This window comes from Xiphophorus maculatus, chromosome 13, assembly GCF_002775205.1.
Source record: "Xiphophorus maculatus strain JP 163 A chromosome 13, X_maculatus-5.0-male, whole genome shotgun sequence".
In the NCBI taxonomy this organism is placed as follows: Eukaryota; Metazoa; Chordata; class Actinopteri; order Cyprinodontiformes; family Poeciliidae; genus Xiphophorus; species Xiphophorus maculatus.
Genome location: NC_036455.1, coordinates 217,123 through 234,732, shown reverse-complemented (window position 1 = coordinate 234,732; position 17,610 = coordinate 217,123). Strand labels below are relative to the sequence as shown.

Genomic DNA, 17,610 nt, shown 5'->3' with positions numbered 1-17,610 from the left:
GAGTAAATCAACTTGCCGTTTAAATGCGTAGTTAAAAGTAACATTTTTGTCTCTCCAGACCAAAGCACCTTGTTCCGCTTCCTAATTAGTGGGACAGCTATTATCTTTTAGTAGGTTTGAAGTTGTGCCATGCTCTTTACATTTCCAGATGACTGAACGGTGCTCTGTTACTTGTTCATAATTTGGGATTCTATATTTTATAATCTAACCTTAAACTTTAGACAGTTTCTCCCTAAACTGTTTTTTCTTGGCTTTCATGATGCTATTTGTCCTCTAATGTTCTCTAACAAACCTCCACGGCCATCGCAGAACACCTGGATTTAGTATTGAATACTAATACTCTTAATACTCTTTTTTTTTTTTTTTATTAGGTAACTTCTAAAAGGAAATTTGTTGCACAGGATTTAATTGGGGAGAAGCCATACTTTCGAGATTCACCGTGAATCATAACTTAAACAGAGTCAAGGCATAATTTTTGCAAGGCGTTCGCCGCATTTCAGGATATGTTTGTGATGATCGACTTAAAACTGGAAGCGTAGCTCTGTTAATATTTGCAGACAGCGCCACCGTGTGGAAATTTAGCAATACTGCAGCCTCAATAAAGAGGAACGGCATATCATTGGCATATGTGGCTTCCTAGCAGCTTGTTGCACATCACACAGGCAACTCAGCCTGATAAAATGTCTGAAAAGTTGTAGTTCATATTTCAGACTTCTAACCTCTTTCAAGAAAAACACAGACAAGTAGATGCTTTTAACATTTTATTGATAAATTATTTGTTTTTAAAAAGACTCATGAAGCATCTTTTCCTTCCGCCCGACTTTGCTCACCTTTACTGAAATCAAACTATGTACAGGGTATTTTCTAAATTTTACCTACTTCATCGTCATCGTCACATTCAAAACAAGGTTCAAACTGTGCCCTCCGCTGGAGATAAAGAGATGGGACGTAGCACAGAGTTCACAGGAGGTCGGAGAGCAGCGATCTAAGTGGAGGAAGGAAGGTTTACATTCGAACGCACAGGCAGTGGAGCAAAACCAGGAACCTCACAGCCATGATCTACCTCTGAAATGGAGCAAGACGCCACCTCAGCGACAGGAAGGAGGCAACATGCATGTTTTTTGGGATTACTTTGAGAATAGTAGAGCAGATTACAAGACTGTTTCAGAAAATGACCAGGAGAGGATATTGCTTTAACATGGTTTTAACAGCTGCAGGCACAGAACAAAAATGACATTTTAATAAAAACGTATCTATCTGAAACTTTTCAAGACTAAAACTGGGCAGCAAAGTTGGCACGCGTGGGTAAATAATGACAATCATGTTTAAAAGTCAATCCTTTTCTGAATTAAAATAACATAATACTATGTCAGAGTGGTTGCAACAGAGTATGAGTGTGCAACTATCAGTAGCTGGATTTTACTAGCAGCAAAACAATTTTATTTGCATAAAATATGAAGTGCAAATGGGAGGGGGTTGTCTCATTTGGATCTGGCTATAAAAATGAAGGCAGAGACTGCTTGTTGCTGACAAAGAAAGGTCCAAAACTGTTCAATTTAACCAGAGTTTTGAACCAAATATTCTTTCAAACATCTGGTAAAATCCAGATTTAAAGTTTTCTCACTCTTGGTTATCCGCAGGTCTTGGTCAGGGTTTGAACACGGACCAGCTTTGGTCAGACAGCAGGATCAAAAACCTTCCAACCATAAACGATGAGACATATCCCCCGAATATGTTTCTCCAAGAAAACATTCCTCCACACTTTGCTTCCGCACTCAAACACCTGGCTGCTCTATAATCTGAAGAATATGGAGAGAAAGAAATAATAAAATAAAAGAGGAATTTGCACTTTTGTCCACGCCTGGCTTCGCTGAGCTGGTCCAGGTCTAGGCGAAGCTGTTTTCTGGGTAGCTGACTTTGATGGCCCCCCAGTAGCAGGCTCGTATCAGACATATGAGACCCAGCAGGTAAGCAAACGCCCAGGACACGTAGGTGGCGTTGTAACGTCTGGCAAAGTCCCGAGTACCGACCTGTTGGAAAACAACATATCACATGGCATACACTGCCTTGAAAACATATAAAACATTTTTTATTATAAACAAACAAAATGTGTACATTATTGTAAAGTGCATGAATCAAGATAACCACCTTAGCTAGAGTTACAGCTGAAAACTCACTCTCTCTATTACCTAAATATTTCCCCATCCTTCATTGCAAACTATTTCAAGCTCAGTCAGATACACCGGAAAAACACAAAATCCTAACAAGCATTTTTGGTCTAGATGCCAATGCAAATATCTTAGTACACTTGAAATAAGGCAAAACTAACTTACAAGTAACTTTTAGGCAAGATATACGAGTTTGTTTAAACTAATTTCTTAATACTGATATAATAAATTAGTAGTTCTACTGGCAGATTATTTCATTTGGAACAAAACATTTTTCCTTTGTTATAAGTGAAATAATCTGCTAGTGGAAGTAGGACATTTTCAGCAATATTAAATAATTAATTATTTAAAACAAGTTTGTTTAAAAGTTACTTCTAAGTTAGTTCTGACTTATTTCCAGTGGACTAAGATATTTGCACTAGAAACTAGACCAAAAGCACTTGGTAAGATTTTGTGTTTTTGCAGTGTAGGATATGTGAACATTAATGTTAAAGGTCATTTTTCCTCTCAAAACACTGATATCTGTCCTTCTATGGCAACCGACATAAAGCTCTGGAAAAAATAAGAGACCTCTGCACTGAACCCCATTGAAAACCTCCTGGTTATTCCACCAGATATTGATTTCTGAACTCTTCCTGAGTTAAAACATTAGTATTATTGTTTCTAAATGAATATGAACTTGTTTTCTTTGGATTATTTGAGGTCTGAAAGCTGTGCATCTTTTTTGTTATTTTGACCATTATTTTCTGCTAATAAATACTAGACTTTTGCTTGGAATTTCAGAGACATGTTGTCAGTAGTTTATAGAATAAAAGAACAATGTTAAATTTACTCAAAAATTTTCCTATAGAGAGTAAAATCAGAGAAACTGATCATTTTAAGTGGTCTCTTAAATTTTTCCAGAGTTGTATACAGAGTGCTTCTAATTATTTTCTGCTACAAAAATTGCATTTTTATCACTGCATATTACAAGAATAAACAACAATAAAAAGAGCAGGACATACTTACTGTTAAACCCACTCCAATGAAAATGCAGATCATTCCTATAGTTATATAAGCACAACAGCGCCTCCTAGGGAGAGCACTGCCAACAGACGAGCTGCAGGAAGCAAAGTAGAGAACAGTCAGTATGAATAAAGGCTGATTAAAAATAAAGAGGTTCATTTTATGTATGAGAAAACTCTTATGAATAAAAGATTAGAAGAAAAAACTGAAAAATATTCATATTATTATGTGACTGAACCAAACATCAGCATCCCAATGATCATGTGAGAAAGAGAAAATCCTTTTTACGCATGAGGACTGTCACATGAGCAGCATAAACGAGCATATATCATCCAGACCCAATGCAAACACAAATAAGAGGAGCCAACTGGCATCTTGTTCTTTCCTTGCGTCATTATAACTTTGCTTTCCTCCCCTTCTCAGCGCTCACATGCCCCTCATGTGACTGGACTTGAGCATTCTTGAAGGATCGCTGAAATTCAGATCGCTGAGGGGGGCTGATCACCTGACATTTAGCCTTCAACCTGCTTTTAAAACCTCGCCACATTACGTCTCCGTCTCCAGTTCCCTGTTCATCGTTCAGCATTCTGCTTTCTTTCTAGACGCGCTAAATAAAAGAGCGACTGGAATCCCCCCCACCATTTCCAGCCAAACAATCTGAAAGTAAAATGTGGGAACAGACAGTAAATGACTTAATGACGATGAGTGTAACTAGGGAACTTCAACTTTAAAATGCTGCAGCATCTTAACTTCCACCTTCCTTTCACCATGTTGATTCTTGTAACCGTTTTAATTTTTATCATTTTTTGCTCAAACATCTTGCATTTGAGAATATTATTTGTAGACTACATTAAAAAGCCTCATTTAGATCAGATTTCCTGCCAGTTTCTGAAAATGTTGCAAAACCAACAATATGTTGCAATGAAGTCTGGACTGTAGCTTGTTTCCTTTGGGGGGGTTGTTGCCTCTACTGGCTCACTTCTTCTTTTAGCAACATTTAGCCGACTGCTGCAGAAATGAGACCAACATGCTTTCTCATTTTTAATTCTCATTTTTAATTATTCATTCTGAATAATTGTTCAGCATCTAGACAATTATTAACATCTGTTAAACATTGAGTGGCATCTCAGCCAATAAGAAAGTCTTTGAAAAGCATATTTCTGTAAGTGACTACATTCAAATCAAACTAGACTAAAGATTCCTTAAGAGTGGATTTCCTTAATCGTTTTATTACTAGTCCCAGCTACCTCTCTAGAAACCTGACATTATGTACAAAAAAAAAAAAAAAAACAGAAAAAATAACCCCTCCCCCCCAGAAAAGATGCAGTGTTTTGTTTTTCACAAACAATCAAACTGCATAGGAGGAGCTCCAAAGCAGTTCCTTATCATTTCTCTCAACAAACACCACTGATTGCTCAAACACCACTTATTCATCTTGTGACCAGCCAACCTTACTACCACCACATGTGAGACCGCCCTTTATAATTCCTGTCACACGTCTAGATTAGCTTCCCCTCCTCTGCAAATCCAGACCTCTAAAGAATCCGACTGCAGCAGGTTTACCCTTTAAGAAAGCGTTTGATTACAGCACCAAAGAAATGTGGCGCTTAGATTTATGTCTGGGGATTTTATATCTACACAAGGTTTTTCTAACAAAACCAATTCTGTGCAAGCAATGAATTGCTAATAATATTCCTCAACAATTTGGAGCTAAAGAAATATGTTGTTATGTTTGTATTTGTTCTTTAAAAGTTATCATTCAAGTTGAGAGTGAACTAAATGAATCCAACGTGGCTGGCTTAAATGCAAAGTGTGACAGCTGAGACAAAAAAAAAAATATTTTTTAGCTTGTTGTCTGTTTAAATCTTATTTACATCACATGTACACCCTTTAGGAGCTACTATTAAAATGCATTAAACATAAAAAACTAGTTTCAGACGTGCTAGTGACAACAGCATGCATGTTAGCAAACATGCTAATGTCCAAGCATGTTTGCTAACACGTCTGGGAATTGGGAAATGTGTTGGGACATATGCTGTTGCTCCAACATGTTGGCAAACAATCAACAGGGTAAAAATAGCAATTGCGACATTTTTAACACATACATTTGTTTATGTGCTAAGAACTTTGATCATTTTCAATCATTTCAAGAAATATCTGCGAACATGTTAGCATAATTACTTTCGCAACATTTACTAATGTTGGAACCAATCAGATTATTTGGCCATTTTCAAACTGATTTTTTAAGAGATTAAAATATTTGCAAAACTAATGTTTGGCTATGAGCAAACATATTGGTATTTTTCAGCTTATTAGAAAAATTGTTCAAACATCTTGTCAAAGAATAATTAAGTTAGCAATGTTTGCTATTGTTCCCTAATATGTCTGCTAATGTTCAAACATTCACAAGCATGTTAGCAAATACATTAGCATATTTTCCAACATCTTGAGACATTAAACATTTGCAAAACATGCGAGCAATAGAAAACATGAATTGTAAAGAAATGTGACCTGATCGTTTTACAACTTCCAGCATACTCACATTTTTTTGCAGTGCGGACACTTGGCTAGCGTGTTAAACCGAAGCTCCATCCACTGTGGAGACAAGATAAAAGCAATTGTTTAATTTGAGCTTTAAAGAATATGTACTCACGTCAACACAGACATGTAAACACACTACAATGCTACTCTTGTTTTAGACACAAATCAGCACAAATCTTCCTGGGACTGATTTCAAATGATCCATTTTGAAGGTTTTATTGTTATGCTATTTATTGTTAAAGTTAGCACCTCAGATAATTCAGATTTGATTTATGTAGCTTTGTATTAGTTGAGATTTTATCTGGGGCTTTTAAAAGTAGAAATAAAATCATTGATACAGCCTGGAGCATAATAATGGAACATAATTAACCTGTTAACAGTTGTGCAACGTTTACCTCTAGACATGCGGCCTCAGTGAAAGAATAACATTTATTTTTTTTAAAAAATATTTTCAGTATTGTAAGCACCAATTTTCAATGGAGGTTGAGAAATTTTTGCATTTACACATCAATCTTATTTCTTTTCTAAATGAATAATTTCTCTGGAAGCCACATGTGCACAGAATGGTCAGCGTATCAGCGTAAAGAAAGCCACAGACTGAAACAGATGTTAGGCTGTTGTTAATAAGTCCAATGGTAAGATCAGGTCTTTTTCAACCTCTTCCTGTGCTGGAGGAGAGCCGTCGCTGGGGAGACCAGACATCGGCTGAGATGACCTGGCGTCCTCGCTGCCCTACAGGCCGCAGGTGACAATGTGCAGACGTTAAGAGAGTAACAGCTCTTAGCTTGAAATATGCATCTATGAAATGGTGGCCTTGTATCTGCACATTTTTGTGACATCAAGTTAATGAAAGTGAGCATAGACTACGTAAATAAAGTTGCATGGCAGTGAGAACTAATCTACAAAAATAAAGTTTTGTGTGGCTTCTAGTCAGAGACGTAGAGGATAAGTAAAACATTGAGATCACTTGAAATACTAAAGCACCCCAAGCTTGCTTTCATAACTATTTTAAAAGTCAGAGGTTTTCCACTGATAAATAAATTGGTTCTACTGTAGACATAAAAAAGCAGAAGCTTTACATGACAAACATTTTCCATATTTAAAAGTGACATTTATCCTGTATGAAAAACAAATGCACAATTTGAGAGGAAAATATAAAACATAAAAATAGTAAAAGCTTTTAAAGCTAGAATTTTGAGAGAGTCCTCCTGGTTTAGTTTCAGTATTCAGGAGTTCACACCAGCCAGTCACTTAATGATTAACTGTAAATAAAGGTCAGTTGTCCAAGTTGGATTTTCCTGACATTTGCAGCTTTTAGATAAAACTGTAGTTTGCTGTACTAGATTACAAGGGAATCAAAATGATTTCATTTTACAAACTTATTAGAATAGAGAAGGAAACAATAAATACATAGAATTATATATTGTTTATATCATGGATTATTAAGAAAAGCCACCATAAATAAAATAAACAGACGAGGGCTGGCAGCTAAACGAGAAAGGATATATGTATATAATAATCATTTTCTGATGAAAAACACATGGATCTGTTCTATTTCACATATACACATATCTATAATGAAGATTTCTGAATTTTCTGGCACTTTGAATAGCCTACTCAATATTAAAGTATAATGATTGGGTTTTATTATCTGCATGTTTTAGAAATTATGGAATAACGTGAGTGTTGGTGTCTGGAAAGCTGTAAAATTGCCCATTTCTAAGGTTGCATTTACCTCTGGAAATCTCTCAAACATCAAAGCTGACAGTGAGTTTAAGAAAAAGTTTAAATATGATGAAGCAAAGGCCAAAGTAAAAGGCATCATCATCTTAATATGAATCAATGTAAAAAAAAAAAAAGAAAATCTCAACTTTTTCAGAAATTCTTAAATACTCAATATTAAAAAGGCATTGGAAAAGTTAATAAAGTTCAGAAACTTTGACATTTCTCTATACTGAAATTGAAAAATGAAGTATGATACCTGAGTGGACTACACTTTGAAAACCTGGTGGGGAAATGTTTTCTGTTTTCTACCTTCTGACCTCAGAGGTCACCAGAAAGAATCCAGCATCCACAGTGAAACAAAGTGGTGGTAGCATCATGATGTGGGTATTCTCTGTTTTAAATGGAGCTAAGGTTTTTGTCAAGTGTAAAGAAAATCTGAAGATTTAGTCCGATTCTATACATCATCTTCATGTGGAGTGAAATCATCTGGATTTAAACAGAGCCCAAACTTAATTCTCAATAGATGACACAATATGCTTTTACAATGTGACAGATTTTCAAGATAAAATTTTGTGAGAAATACTAAAAATCTCTTACCAGAGAAGACTGAATGGGATAATTATTCAAAACGTGCTGCAATAAAAATTTATGACTTTTTTTATGCTGTTTATTTTCCTCCAAGCAGATTTATTTTTCAGACAGATTGTTCAGGATATAATCAAAAGTATAAGCCAGTGTGCAAAATGACTTCTATGCACATGCCAACAACAGCAGAACAACTTTAACATATCTGCACCCGACTGGGAGTGTTTGTCCGTGTCTGTGGGTTTTCGTACCAGGAAGGTGTTTCCACAGTGACCACACACCACTCTCATCCCCTCGGGTTGGATGGGCAGCGCCGGCTGGGCGGGCTGCTCTTCGGGGATCACCATCACCGGGCTCAGGTTGATGATGCGTCTGCTGCAAAAAGAAGGAGCAGTCGCAAAAGTTCAGGATTCGAGAATGTTAATAAATAGAGAAACACCTAAACAAACAAACAAACTCGTAATTGAACACTATTATGTATTTGTACATAATACTTTTGTTTCTTGCTCAAGTAAAAGTAAACACTTTTACTCATCAAAATTGTTATAAATGAAATAAATATTGATATTTTGATTAAATACATCACATTATTAAGAACTTATTAATATATTGAATTGTGGGTAAATTCCTGTTACTATCTGCTGCTGCAGATCTTTGCAACAATCACCAGCAGTTTAAACAAACTATTAGAATATAAAAATGCAGATAGCAGCATAGTCTCCTTACTCTGTACAAGGTTTACTTTCTAAATAACGATATGGTTTCATAGTACATCAGTTCAAACATATTTTCTTGCAGGAAAATAAAAATTATGCTAACCCTGCTTTTCTTTTTTTTTTAAAAAAAACAATGCCTGTTCCTTAAAATCTTTGTAGTTATAGAAACAATAAATATAATTTCTCACACATCTACTTTACTACCAGAAAGTTATTTATTACCAATTTTTTTTTTCTGTCTGTATTAGACAGTAACAAATAGCAAATTGGGGGAAATTAAATGAATGAATCTGTTACTAACCAGTTTGGTCGAGGACATCCTATCCTCCTGGATGTGTCTTTACAGATAAGCAGGCAGTTGCAGGGACACCTCACATATTTCTTCCCTGTAGGGGGGTTCTTGATGGGCTTAGTGAGAACAAACACACAGAAAAAGCTTAGAAACACACAGATACGGATTATTTTTTCAGATATGAAGGCTGAATTTATCCTGAAGTTCGTTTAAGAAAAACATGATTATTTTCCACATGTCAAATCAAACCATCATGTTTGATTTACTGTTTCTTATTTGCTCAGTAACAGACAGTAAAGGAACAGTTTCACTTCATATCAGCATTGTGTTGTGATGGTTTTAATTAAACTTTAGAGTGACAAATTTACTTTTGCTTCTTCATTTGAGAGTGTACTCCAGAACGAGCTCTGCTTCCTTATAAGCTTTTATTATTAGTCAGTTTTCAGCAGACTGAAGTAATGTGGAATAAGTGTTGATGCAAGTTTGCTCTTTAATCCCTACAGAAGAAGTAAAATTAATGCAGTTCATACCCATTTTATTACATCACAACCACAGACTCAGACATACCATATATATTTGAACCTCCTTTATCCAACACACTTAAATAAAAATCACTTTATTAGTAAAACCAGTCCACATAAATCATGTGATTTATTGCCAGTATGAGTACAGATGTTTTGTGAAGGGTTCAGATGTTTTTTAGAGAACATAAAGACCAAGGAATGTTCCTGACATGTCAGAGAGAAAGTTGTGCAGAAATTCAAAAAGGTAAAAAATAAAATTACACGCCTTCAGCATTTCCGAGAGTTCTGTTCAGTTCATCATCTAAAAATGGAAAGACTACTGCACAACTTTGAACGTACCAGGACACGGCTGTCTACCTAAGCCGACACGCTGGGCAAGGAGAGCAACAGAGAAGCAGCCAAGAGGCCCGTGGTGGCTGGGCAGAAGATGCAGAGATCCCCAGCTCAGGCAGAAGAAACTGTTGTCATGACAACTGCTAGTTATAAATCTGGACTTTATGTAAAAAAGCAAAGAAAATGACATAGGGGCAGCATCATTCAGTGGGGTCGGCTTTCTTCAGCAGACAGTCCTGGAAGAAAACCAGTTAGAGGAAACAAAAGACTTGAGGCTGTGGTGGCGTTTCCCTTTACAGCCTCACAGCAACTCTTAACATGCAGTCAGAGATGGCTTACCTCGGTGTGAACATTTATCGTATCGCTTATCGTTTATCATGATAAGAATTTTGATTGATCATTGTTGTGATAAACCTCAAGTAATGATGTTTAAAACCATCCCAAAACTGTCCCTATACCTAGGATTGTTATTTTACTATTTACCGGTTTCTCCTCTGTTTTTGTTTTTCATTGAGAGTATCAATAAGTTTGAAAATGTGATTAAATGTAGTTATTGTGTTCAGTTTAGTGATACAAATAACACTAACACTTTATGTGACTGGTGTCCTAAAGAGGCATGTTACTTTTTTTCCCCAAGAGCTATGACTGGTGTGTGATGCAGCCATACAGCTACCTAAAAAGAAGCAATAAATAGTTTTAATTGTCACTTTTTTCATTATCACAATAGTAGCACAAAATATTATGATTATCGCTTTCGGTCACAATTTCAGCCGCTGGATTTGCACAGCTGTCAGCGTAACTGCACCAAAATCTCTCTTTTATAAAGAGTCAACTTTGAGAGGTAAATAAATATCCCTGCCACACTTTTCAGATTTTCACTCCATCTCTTCCCTCAGCTTACCGTTGCTTCGTTGCAGACCGTGCACTTCACGACGTGCTGGTGCAGCTTCCCGTCCAGGTTGATGATGGACTGGCAGACGCGGCAGTTGATGACGGGCACACCGCCAGCGTCGGGGCTGGCGATGGCTGTGTAAGGAGGAGGTAGTTCGGCTTTCAGAGGAAGAGGAAGACAAGGAGAACACACACATCCCAGCTGTTAATGGCATGCATCTGACACACACAGCAGCAACATCAACCATCTGACTCCCTCCGTCTGGTGAAGGACGAACTCAGGTTTTAGAGAAGTTTAATAAAAGTTTGTGGGTTTTGAGGAGAACTGAATAGAGGATTGTGGTTTTTGAGGTGTATTGTAGAAGTTTATGAAGTATTTTTTTATCTGCTGTTTGAATTCAACTGTTTGAGAAAATGGCCCTTTAATTTTAGGATAGACATCTGATCTGATCACCTCGGTTATCAGTTCATTTTAGCTTAGAAAGCTTTTCATGTAAACAATTTTATCAATATTAGTCCTGCACTAAGTAATGCCGTTAATATTAAATTGTGAAATTTATCCAATTAAAAGAGCAGAAGCCTTTCTAGAATAAGCCACCAATTTATTTGAAATTTTGTTGAAATGTCAAAAATGCATTTTTGATTGTTCAAACTTCTGAAATGAAAGGTGAGAGTCTGCTTTTTTTGTGATTGTATTTTTAACAATATTATTTTAAAATAAAGATTTTCACTGGTGGTGGTTATAGGAATAAGAAAACCAGAGAGTTACAGATGAAGTCCTTACAGTTCTGATTCCTGTTTGCAGTTTCCTTTTGGAGTCTGAAATCCGACTCAGATTTTTGATCGATTCCCTTTTTTGAGGACTAAAACACATTTGTACTTTTCTATTTACATCCTTATTTTTAACAGGTTTTTAATTTAACAGAAAATGGAGGGATCGCAAGATGAATACAATTTATCCACATAAGTGTTTAACTTTTATCTAATGTTTTAATTTAACTAAAGAACAATCATCTAAGTACACGATGCTGGTTGATGCATTTATAGTCAAAAATAGCAGTAACTCTTCTTTTTAATCCAAATAATGGACACGATCAAATCAAAATTAAATTGGCTATATTCATCTTCACTCAAAAGTATATATTTGTTTTTGTCTTAATATTCATAAAACAAAATACAGCAGAAACAAATTACAAGTGCAACACCCCAAACCTCTCTTTTCACCATCTATATATTACTTGTGTCTTTATGCAACACTGTAATTGTGTCCATTTATTGTCCATAAGAAAAAAACGAATTAAAATAAAATAGCATATGCTCATATTTCCTGAGAAGCGTCCCCTGCGTGTTTCGTCCTCGTCTTCAGCAGGTAAATGTGTTTGGTTCTGACACTTGGCTCCCAGCCAGTTACAACCACAGGGACAGGTGGGTCTCCCTGCCAACATTTAAATAATCCTGGCTAGAATTACAACTAGAGCAGGCCACAGACGAGACACTAGTTAGTGCAGACACTATCATTTGTAAAATCCCTGCAAAATACTCCAACTGGACCTGCTGTGCAATAATACAGATTTAAAAACTGACTAAGATACAAGATCCTTCCTTCTCTTTCTGTGTGGTGTGTCTCAGTTCGGGCCTGATTTTACTTCCATCTCTCCCTCTTGGTATTTTGCACAGATATGGTGCTAATGCATGTCTGAAAGTGAATCCACCCATTATAGATTTCCTCTCTGTGTCCTCTGAGCCAGAAGTAAGACAAGAAGACAACCCACTAGAACCACAGGCAGCATTACCACAACATGTATCCCACATCACCCCGTTTAAAGGCCCCAGCCTTTATTATAGTAAGACTTAAAGTTTGAGACAAAACAATATAGATAAAACACCTGGCATCCACCAAAGCTAAGGCTGTAAAAAGATTTTTTTAAATAAAATATATATATATAGTATTGCAAAAATAAGTAGTATATTATGGTCTCAAGTTGCTACAAAAGGTATAATTGTGGTTATGCTAATTATTTTAACCTAATTAGCATTTCCAGGTTTCTCTTAAATGGAAGCAATAAAGTGAGGACAGAGTGTGGCTAAAAATAATTTGCAGCATTTTACAGACTGTCTGACTAGAAGACTGATTTTTCCTGGTCAGTGAACACATCACACCCATACACTAACAGGCTCTGCCAGCTGCATCACTCTTCAGTATGGAAGTTTTAAATGAGGACAGATAAGTCAAAATAACCAGTATTTAGTATCACTGAGGCAAAAGAGGCCCAGAGATTGTAACAAGCTACAGAAAAATGTGTTTCTTTGGTGGCATGTGAGATGTTTTTTCTAATAGCTACAAGAGAGAGCAAGGCTTCAGTGAGTGTTGGTTATTTTATTCATTTGCCATTTCGTACTCAAACGTTTTGAGTACAAAATTACTCCATTTACTAAATAACGTCAATTCATTCCTGCCTAAAGAACATTTAGTTGAACTAGTAAAGGAGCAACCAGACTTCAGCTGGTAACAAGAAGGTTAAACGTGTGACATCAAAGCTGGAAATAAGTCAAATTAAACCCAAAAATGATTCATACACAGCAAGTTTTTTTATTTAGAGCAATCTCCTAGTTTGGTTAACATGTTTCTTCAGATTGGAAGTAATATTACCATTTTGGAGTGGCTCCAACTTAAATCTAACTGAGAAGAGCTAAAGATTAGAGTGATTACAAAAAGATCTAACAACCACAAAGACCAAGAGCTCGTCGTCAAAATACTGATGGAAACATCAAAAGCTGTCCAGAAACGATAGAAAAGCTTACTGCTGTAATCACAGCTTTTCAATTGATTATTAAGAAATTTATAAATGATGTTTAATGTTTATTTTTAAGCAAAATAACTGTAAAAGAAATCCCAAACTTTTTTTTTCCTTTGACTTTCTTTTTGGTCAAATGATAATTATTTTTCAAACCTATCAGGAGTAATTTAGTGTTCAGTAGTATGTACTGCACAAATTATGAAGCAACACTAAAGTCTGATTGTCTTTCCATTCAGTGGAGAAATAACAAGCTAATTTTTTTTAGGTTTTTTTGGCATCTGAACCCACTCATATCAGCTCTATTTCGAAATCTAAAACAATGTCAGATCAGGACTGGATTATCCTTCACTAAACCCGGATTATTAAAGACTCCTTGTGACCTTTGTTTTGTTCAAATATCATTTATAAGGGTATAGGTCAATAATAAAATGTTATTTCGTAAGAAATGTTTTTTTTTCTTGAAGTCTTAGATTTATTATATTGTGAATAACAAACTGAGAAAATTAAATTGAACAATAATCTATGTATCTGCTTAGAGTTACCCAGAAGTAAAAAATAATAAAACAAAATTGCATTTATTTCTCCCCCTTGTTTGTGCTTTATGGAAAGTCATGGGTTGGATACTTTTGAGCGCCATTATAGAAATGCAAATTAGCATGTACAATGTCTCCATCAATGAGAGAACAGTATGCAAACCTGTACTCAAACAGGTCTGTCTTTTTTTTATTTTACATTTCAGTTAAACTCATCAGCCAAACCCAAAGCCTAAACGGTCAACTCCAGTAGCAGCAGAGTGCTTGTATCTAGACTTTAGACCAACTCTGAGGTGTCTGCATGGGAACTGACTGTCGAAAATTATCTGTGTAATTTAAGTTGCTGCATTCAGTTCATTAAGTGTATAAAAGAAGCAGATTATCAAAACTCAAACAGGTAGACTTCCTTCCGTCCCCTTAAACCAGTTTAAACAAACACAACAAATCTCTACTCGATTTCAGTTTGAGCACAAAGAAAAAGAAAACAAATTCTGTTTTTTTCACACAATCTCTTAAATGCAGCTGGTTTTTGGTCATCACAGTCCGTCAAATGCCATCACGGTTTAGACGAAAGTAATCCGCCTAAGCAATTGGCTGATTATCGGCCAACAAATTTTAGAGTGGAATTACCAGATAATCCGAGCAGCAAAGAGGGCAGAGAAAACAGGCCAAGAAATAATAATACAAAAAAAGCCAACATTCATTTAGGGGTTTACCCAGCCACTCTTGCACAAACAGACTGTCGCGTCATAGATCCTTAAAGTCTCTATGATTAATCCAATGGTTTAGTATGAATATGGCAGGATTAGACGACGTTTTCCCTGAACTCCTGAAATTCATCCGGTCACAGATTTCATCCATTTACTTTCTGTACAGCAAGCTGCATTGTTGCAGGGCACAAAAACAACAGCGTGTGAACCCTCGGGCCGAGGAAACCAGACAAACACTAAATGGACTTCTCTGTTATAAAGAAAGCAATCACTGAGACTCTGATCTGAACAGGGGGGATTTTATTTTACGGTTTAAATAAAGCCTCAAGGTAAATCCAACGCCAACAATGTGGAAAAGAATGTGCACATGTACAATCACATTTTACTCAAGTTTTAAAGCTGCTAGCTAAACGTCTCTTTAAGATCCTTCGTTCACACTACAGATATATTTTGTATCCAATAAAACTCATTTTTGCGATTCATTTTTGGATGTTTTAGTTAATTGTTGTTCGATCAAATTCACAATCAAAATAATTACAAGGTTAGACATTAAAGCGCCCCTAATGATATCACATAAGGCATAAGTCAACTGAATGAGTTCTTGAGTGATATTCTCGTTGCCTTTTTTGTCTTAAATCATGTTTTTAATCATATTCCGACTTCAAAAAGTGTTTATTTGTGTTCCACAAGTCTGCGGGAAAATGTTTGGTAGCATTTCTGCACGCTGCCTGGATTTCATGAAAAATGGCGCGCACACAAAAAGACCCCCTTCTGAAACACATGGCAACAAGATGCCATCAAGATGAAAATAAATACAAGACCAATACCGATACGTTAAAAAATGACTAACAGAACTTCATCTCTGAAAATTATTAGATTGATTTCAATTTAAAGATCAATCCCTGTCACAAAGGAGAGAACTATCTTTGTTGATGGCTCCTGAGTTTATAGAGCAAAAAATAGTCTTGAGTTCTTATTTTTGATGCATTCATTGAAGACATTTAAGTGCTTGAACTGATCATCACCTATCGGAGCCGAATGAGGGGAAATTGGCAGACTGATTGGTGAATCTCTAGCAATCACAAATTGTCTAGTAATCATGAATGATTAGAGTGATCATTTCTAGACTGAGAGGACAGAGGACTCTACGCTGGAACGCCATTAATCAATAGGAAATGTGGGTTTTGTAATCTAGATACATGTAATGAAAAGGGGGGTTAAAAAATCTGACTTTTCAGTATTTGATCTGCTGATCACTGTTAAGAGCTGACCAGGAAAAATGGTTTGACTCCACTCTTTGGTCAATATATTATACATCTCTATTTCACATCTTCAAGTGATCTACTGTATCAAACAGTAGATGAAACTATCTGTTGAATACTGAAACCGATTATCTTGCTATTTGCATGTTTTCTTTTCGTGCACACAAGCAAAAAAAAACTGCTTTCTTCAAGATAGTAACTCACTCATTTCTTCTCATTTTTAAAGGACACATCTGGGACAAAAGGCTGCTGGCCTGGCTTCATCTGCAGTGCCTCAACTCTCTCCCCGTAAACACACAACATAGACGCCTACATTCAAAGCTGGATTCACACATTTTCTTCCTATTAGTACCACTGCTGTCATCCTGAAAACACCCCAATGCTCGGGGAGTCGTGATGCAAGCATTTCTGCTCTAAAAAAAAAGCCCCGGTCGGTGTTACTGTAGGCCCCTCTCGTCTCTAACCCACTGCTCCAGTTCTCACAGTCCGAGCTCCACCTTTGTGTCAGCTGCCGTCAGATTTCCAGCCGATGCCCTTGCCTCGCTGCGCCCGGCTCTGATTTATTTACGCACAAACCCGATACGCCCTGAAAATGATTCAGCATGCAAGCAGGCAGAAAATGCAGGGAGCAGAGGGAGAGTGTGGAGGGCCGGGGGGGAGGTGGAGGATCCGCAGACTGTGTTTACCTCGGGGACTTGAATCCTGCAGGTACGGGGGAGCCGTGGGGGTCACGTTCTCGGAGTTGGGGGCCGACAGCAGCGGAGAGCGCTCGTCCATGCCGTCGGAGGCCATGTCTGTCGCCGTGACGAATGACGGGAAGCTCCTGGCTGCTGCAACGAGTCTTCCCACGGCACGGACAGGAGGTGGCGGGGATTGCAGCCCAGCTGCTGTGGCTCTTGGTGCCGAGTTGCTCCGGTCCTGCAGCCGTGGTGACGTCAGCCGGCTGGAGGAGGAGCTCCGCGGTGATCCCCTCCCTATCGCCTCTCTCAGCTGTCGCCGGGTCACAGCGCTGGAATGTGGCCTAAAATATGTCCCCGAAACATGAGTGTTAAAGTTTCCACAAATGCTTCAATATAATTTACTAATTTTAAGCAAAAACAAATATCAATATGGGCCGTAAATGCCCTGATATCGCTCCGATCGTGAAGATAAAGTTTCATTATTTAGTCAAAGGAGCGACTTGAAGGTTTCAAGTGAAGCAGTTTCCAGTTGTCACCGCTAGATGTCCCTGTTGGACTATCGATTCCTTTACAGTGCGTTGAAAAACTATTCTTTTTCAACGAAGATTAATGTATTTCATTGAGATTAAGTGTGATACTCCAACACAAGTTAGCGCATACCTGTGAAATGGAGGGAGAAATAGTACAAGGTTTGTTTTCAAACTTTTGCATGGTTTGCATTTGCATGAATGAACCCCCAGATACCCCTAAATAAAACCCACTGCCACTCCTAGAATTAGAAAATCACTTAATTAGTATGGCAATAGCAGAGCTCAGGTGGGAGAAAGTACAACTATTAGACATGTAC

At 37.0% G+C, this 17,610-nt stretch overlaps 1 protein-coding gene across 2 annotated transcripts; it reads right to left on the bottom strand.

Annotated features, from left to right (window-relative positions):
• Positions 1-748: 748 nt before the first annotated feature.
• pip4p2 (phosphatidylinositol-4,5-bisphosphate 4-phosphatase 2) lies at positions 749-17,041 on the bottom strand. 2 transcript variants are annotated; one of them, XM_023344907.1, is made up of 8 exons: positions 16,770-17,041; positions 10,791-10,939; positions 9,042-9,148; positions 8,276-8,399; positions 6,372-6,446; positions 5,716-5,768; positions 3,177-3,267; positions 749-2,030 (listed from the first exon to the last, which is right to left on the bottom strand). In XM_023344907.1, the coding sequence occupies exons 1-8, from the start codon at positions 16,873-16,875 to the stop codon at positions 1,887-1,889; spliced, it is 849 nt and encodes a 282-aa protein (XP_023200675.1). In that variant the 5' UTR covers positions 16,876-17,041; the 3' UTR covers positions 749-1,886. The 2 variants fall into 2 exon arrangements, with proteins under 2 accessions (XP_023200675.1, XP_005797421.1); XM_005797364.3 differs by lacking the exon at positions 6,372-6,446 and having other exon boundaries at positions 16,770-17,038.
• Positions 17,042-17,610: the final 569 nt, after the last annotated feature.

Coding starts and splice junctions, on each gene's coding strand:
- pip4p2 (XM_023344907.1), bottom strand. CDS start 16,875: ATGGCCTCCGACGGCATGGACGAGCGCTCTCCGCTGCTGTCGGCCCCC. Junction 6,447..8,275: donor ACTGTGGAAACACCTTCCTG/GTACGAAAACCC, acceptor TGCGGCCTGTAG/GGCAGCGAGGACGCCAGGTC. Junction 5,769..6,371: donor CTCCTCCAGCACAGGAAGAG/GTTGAAAAAGAC, acceptor TTGTCTCCACAG/TGGATGGAGCTTCGGTTTAA.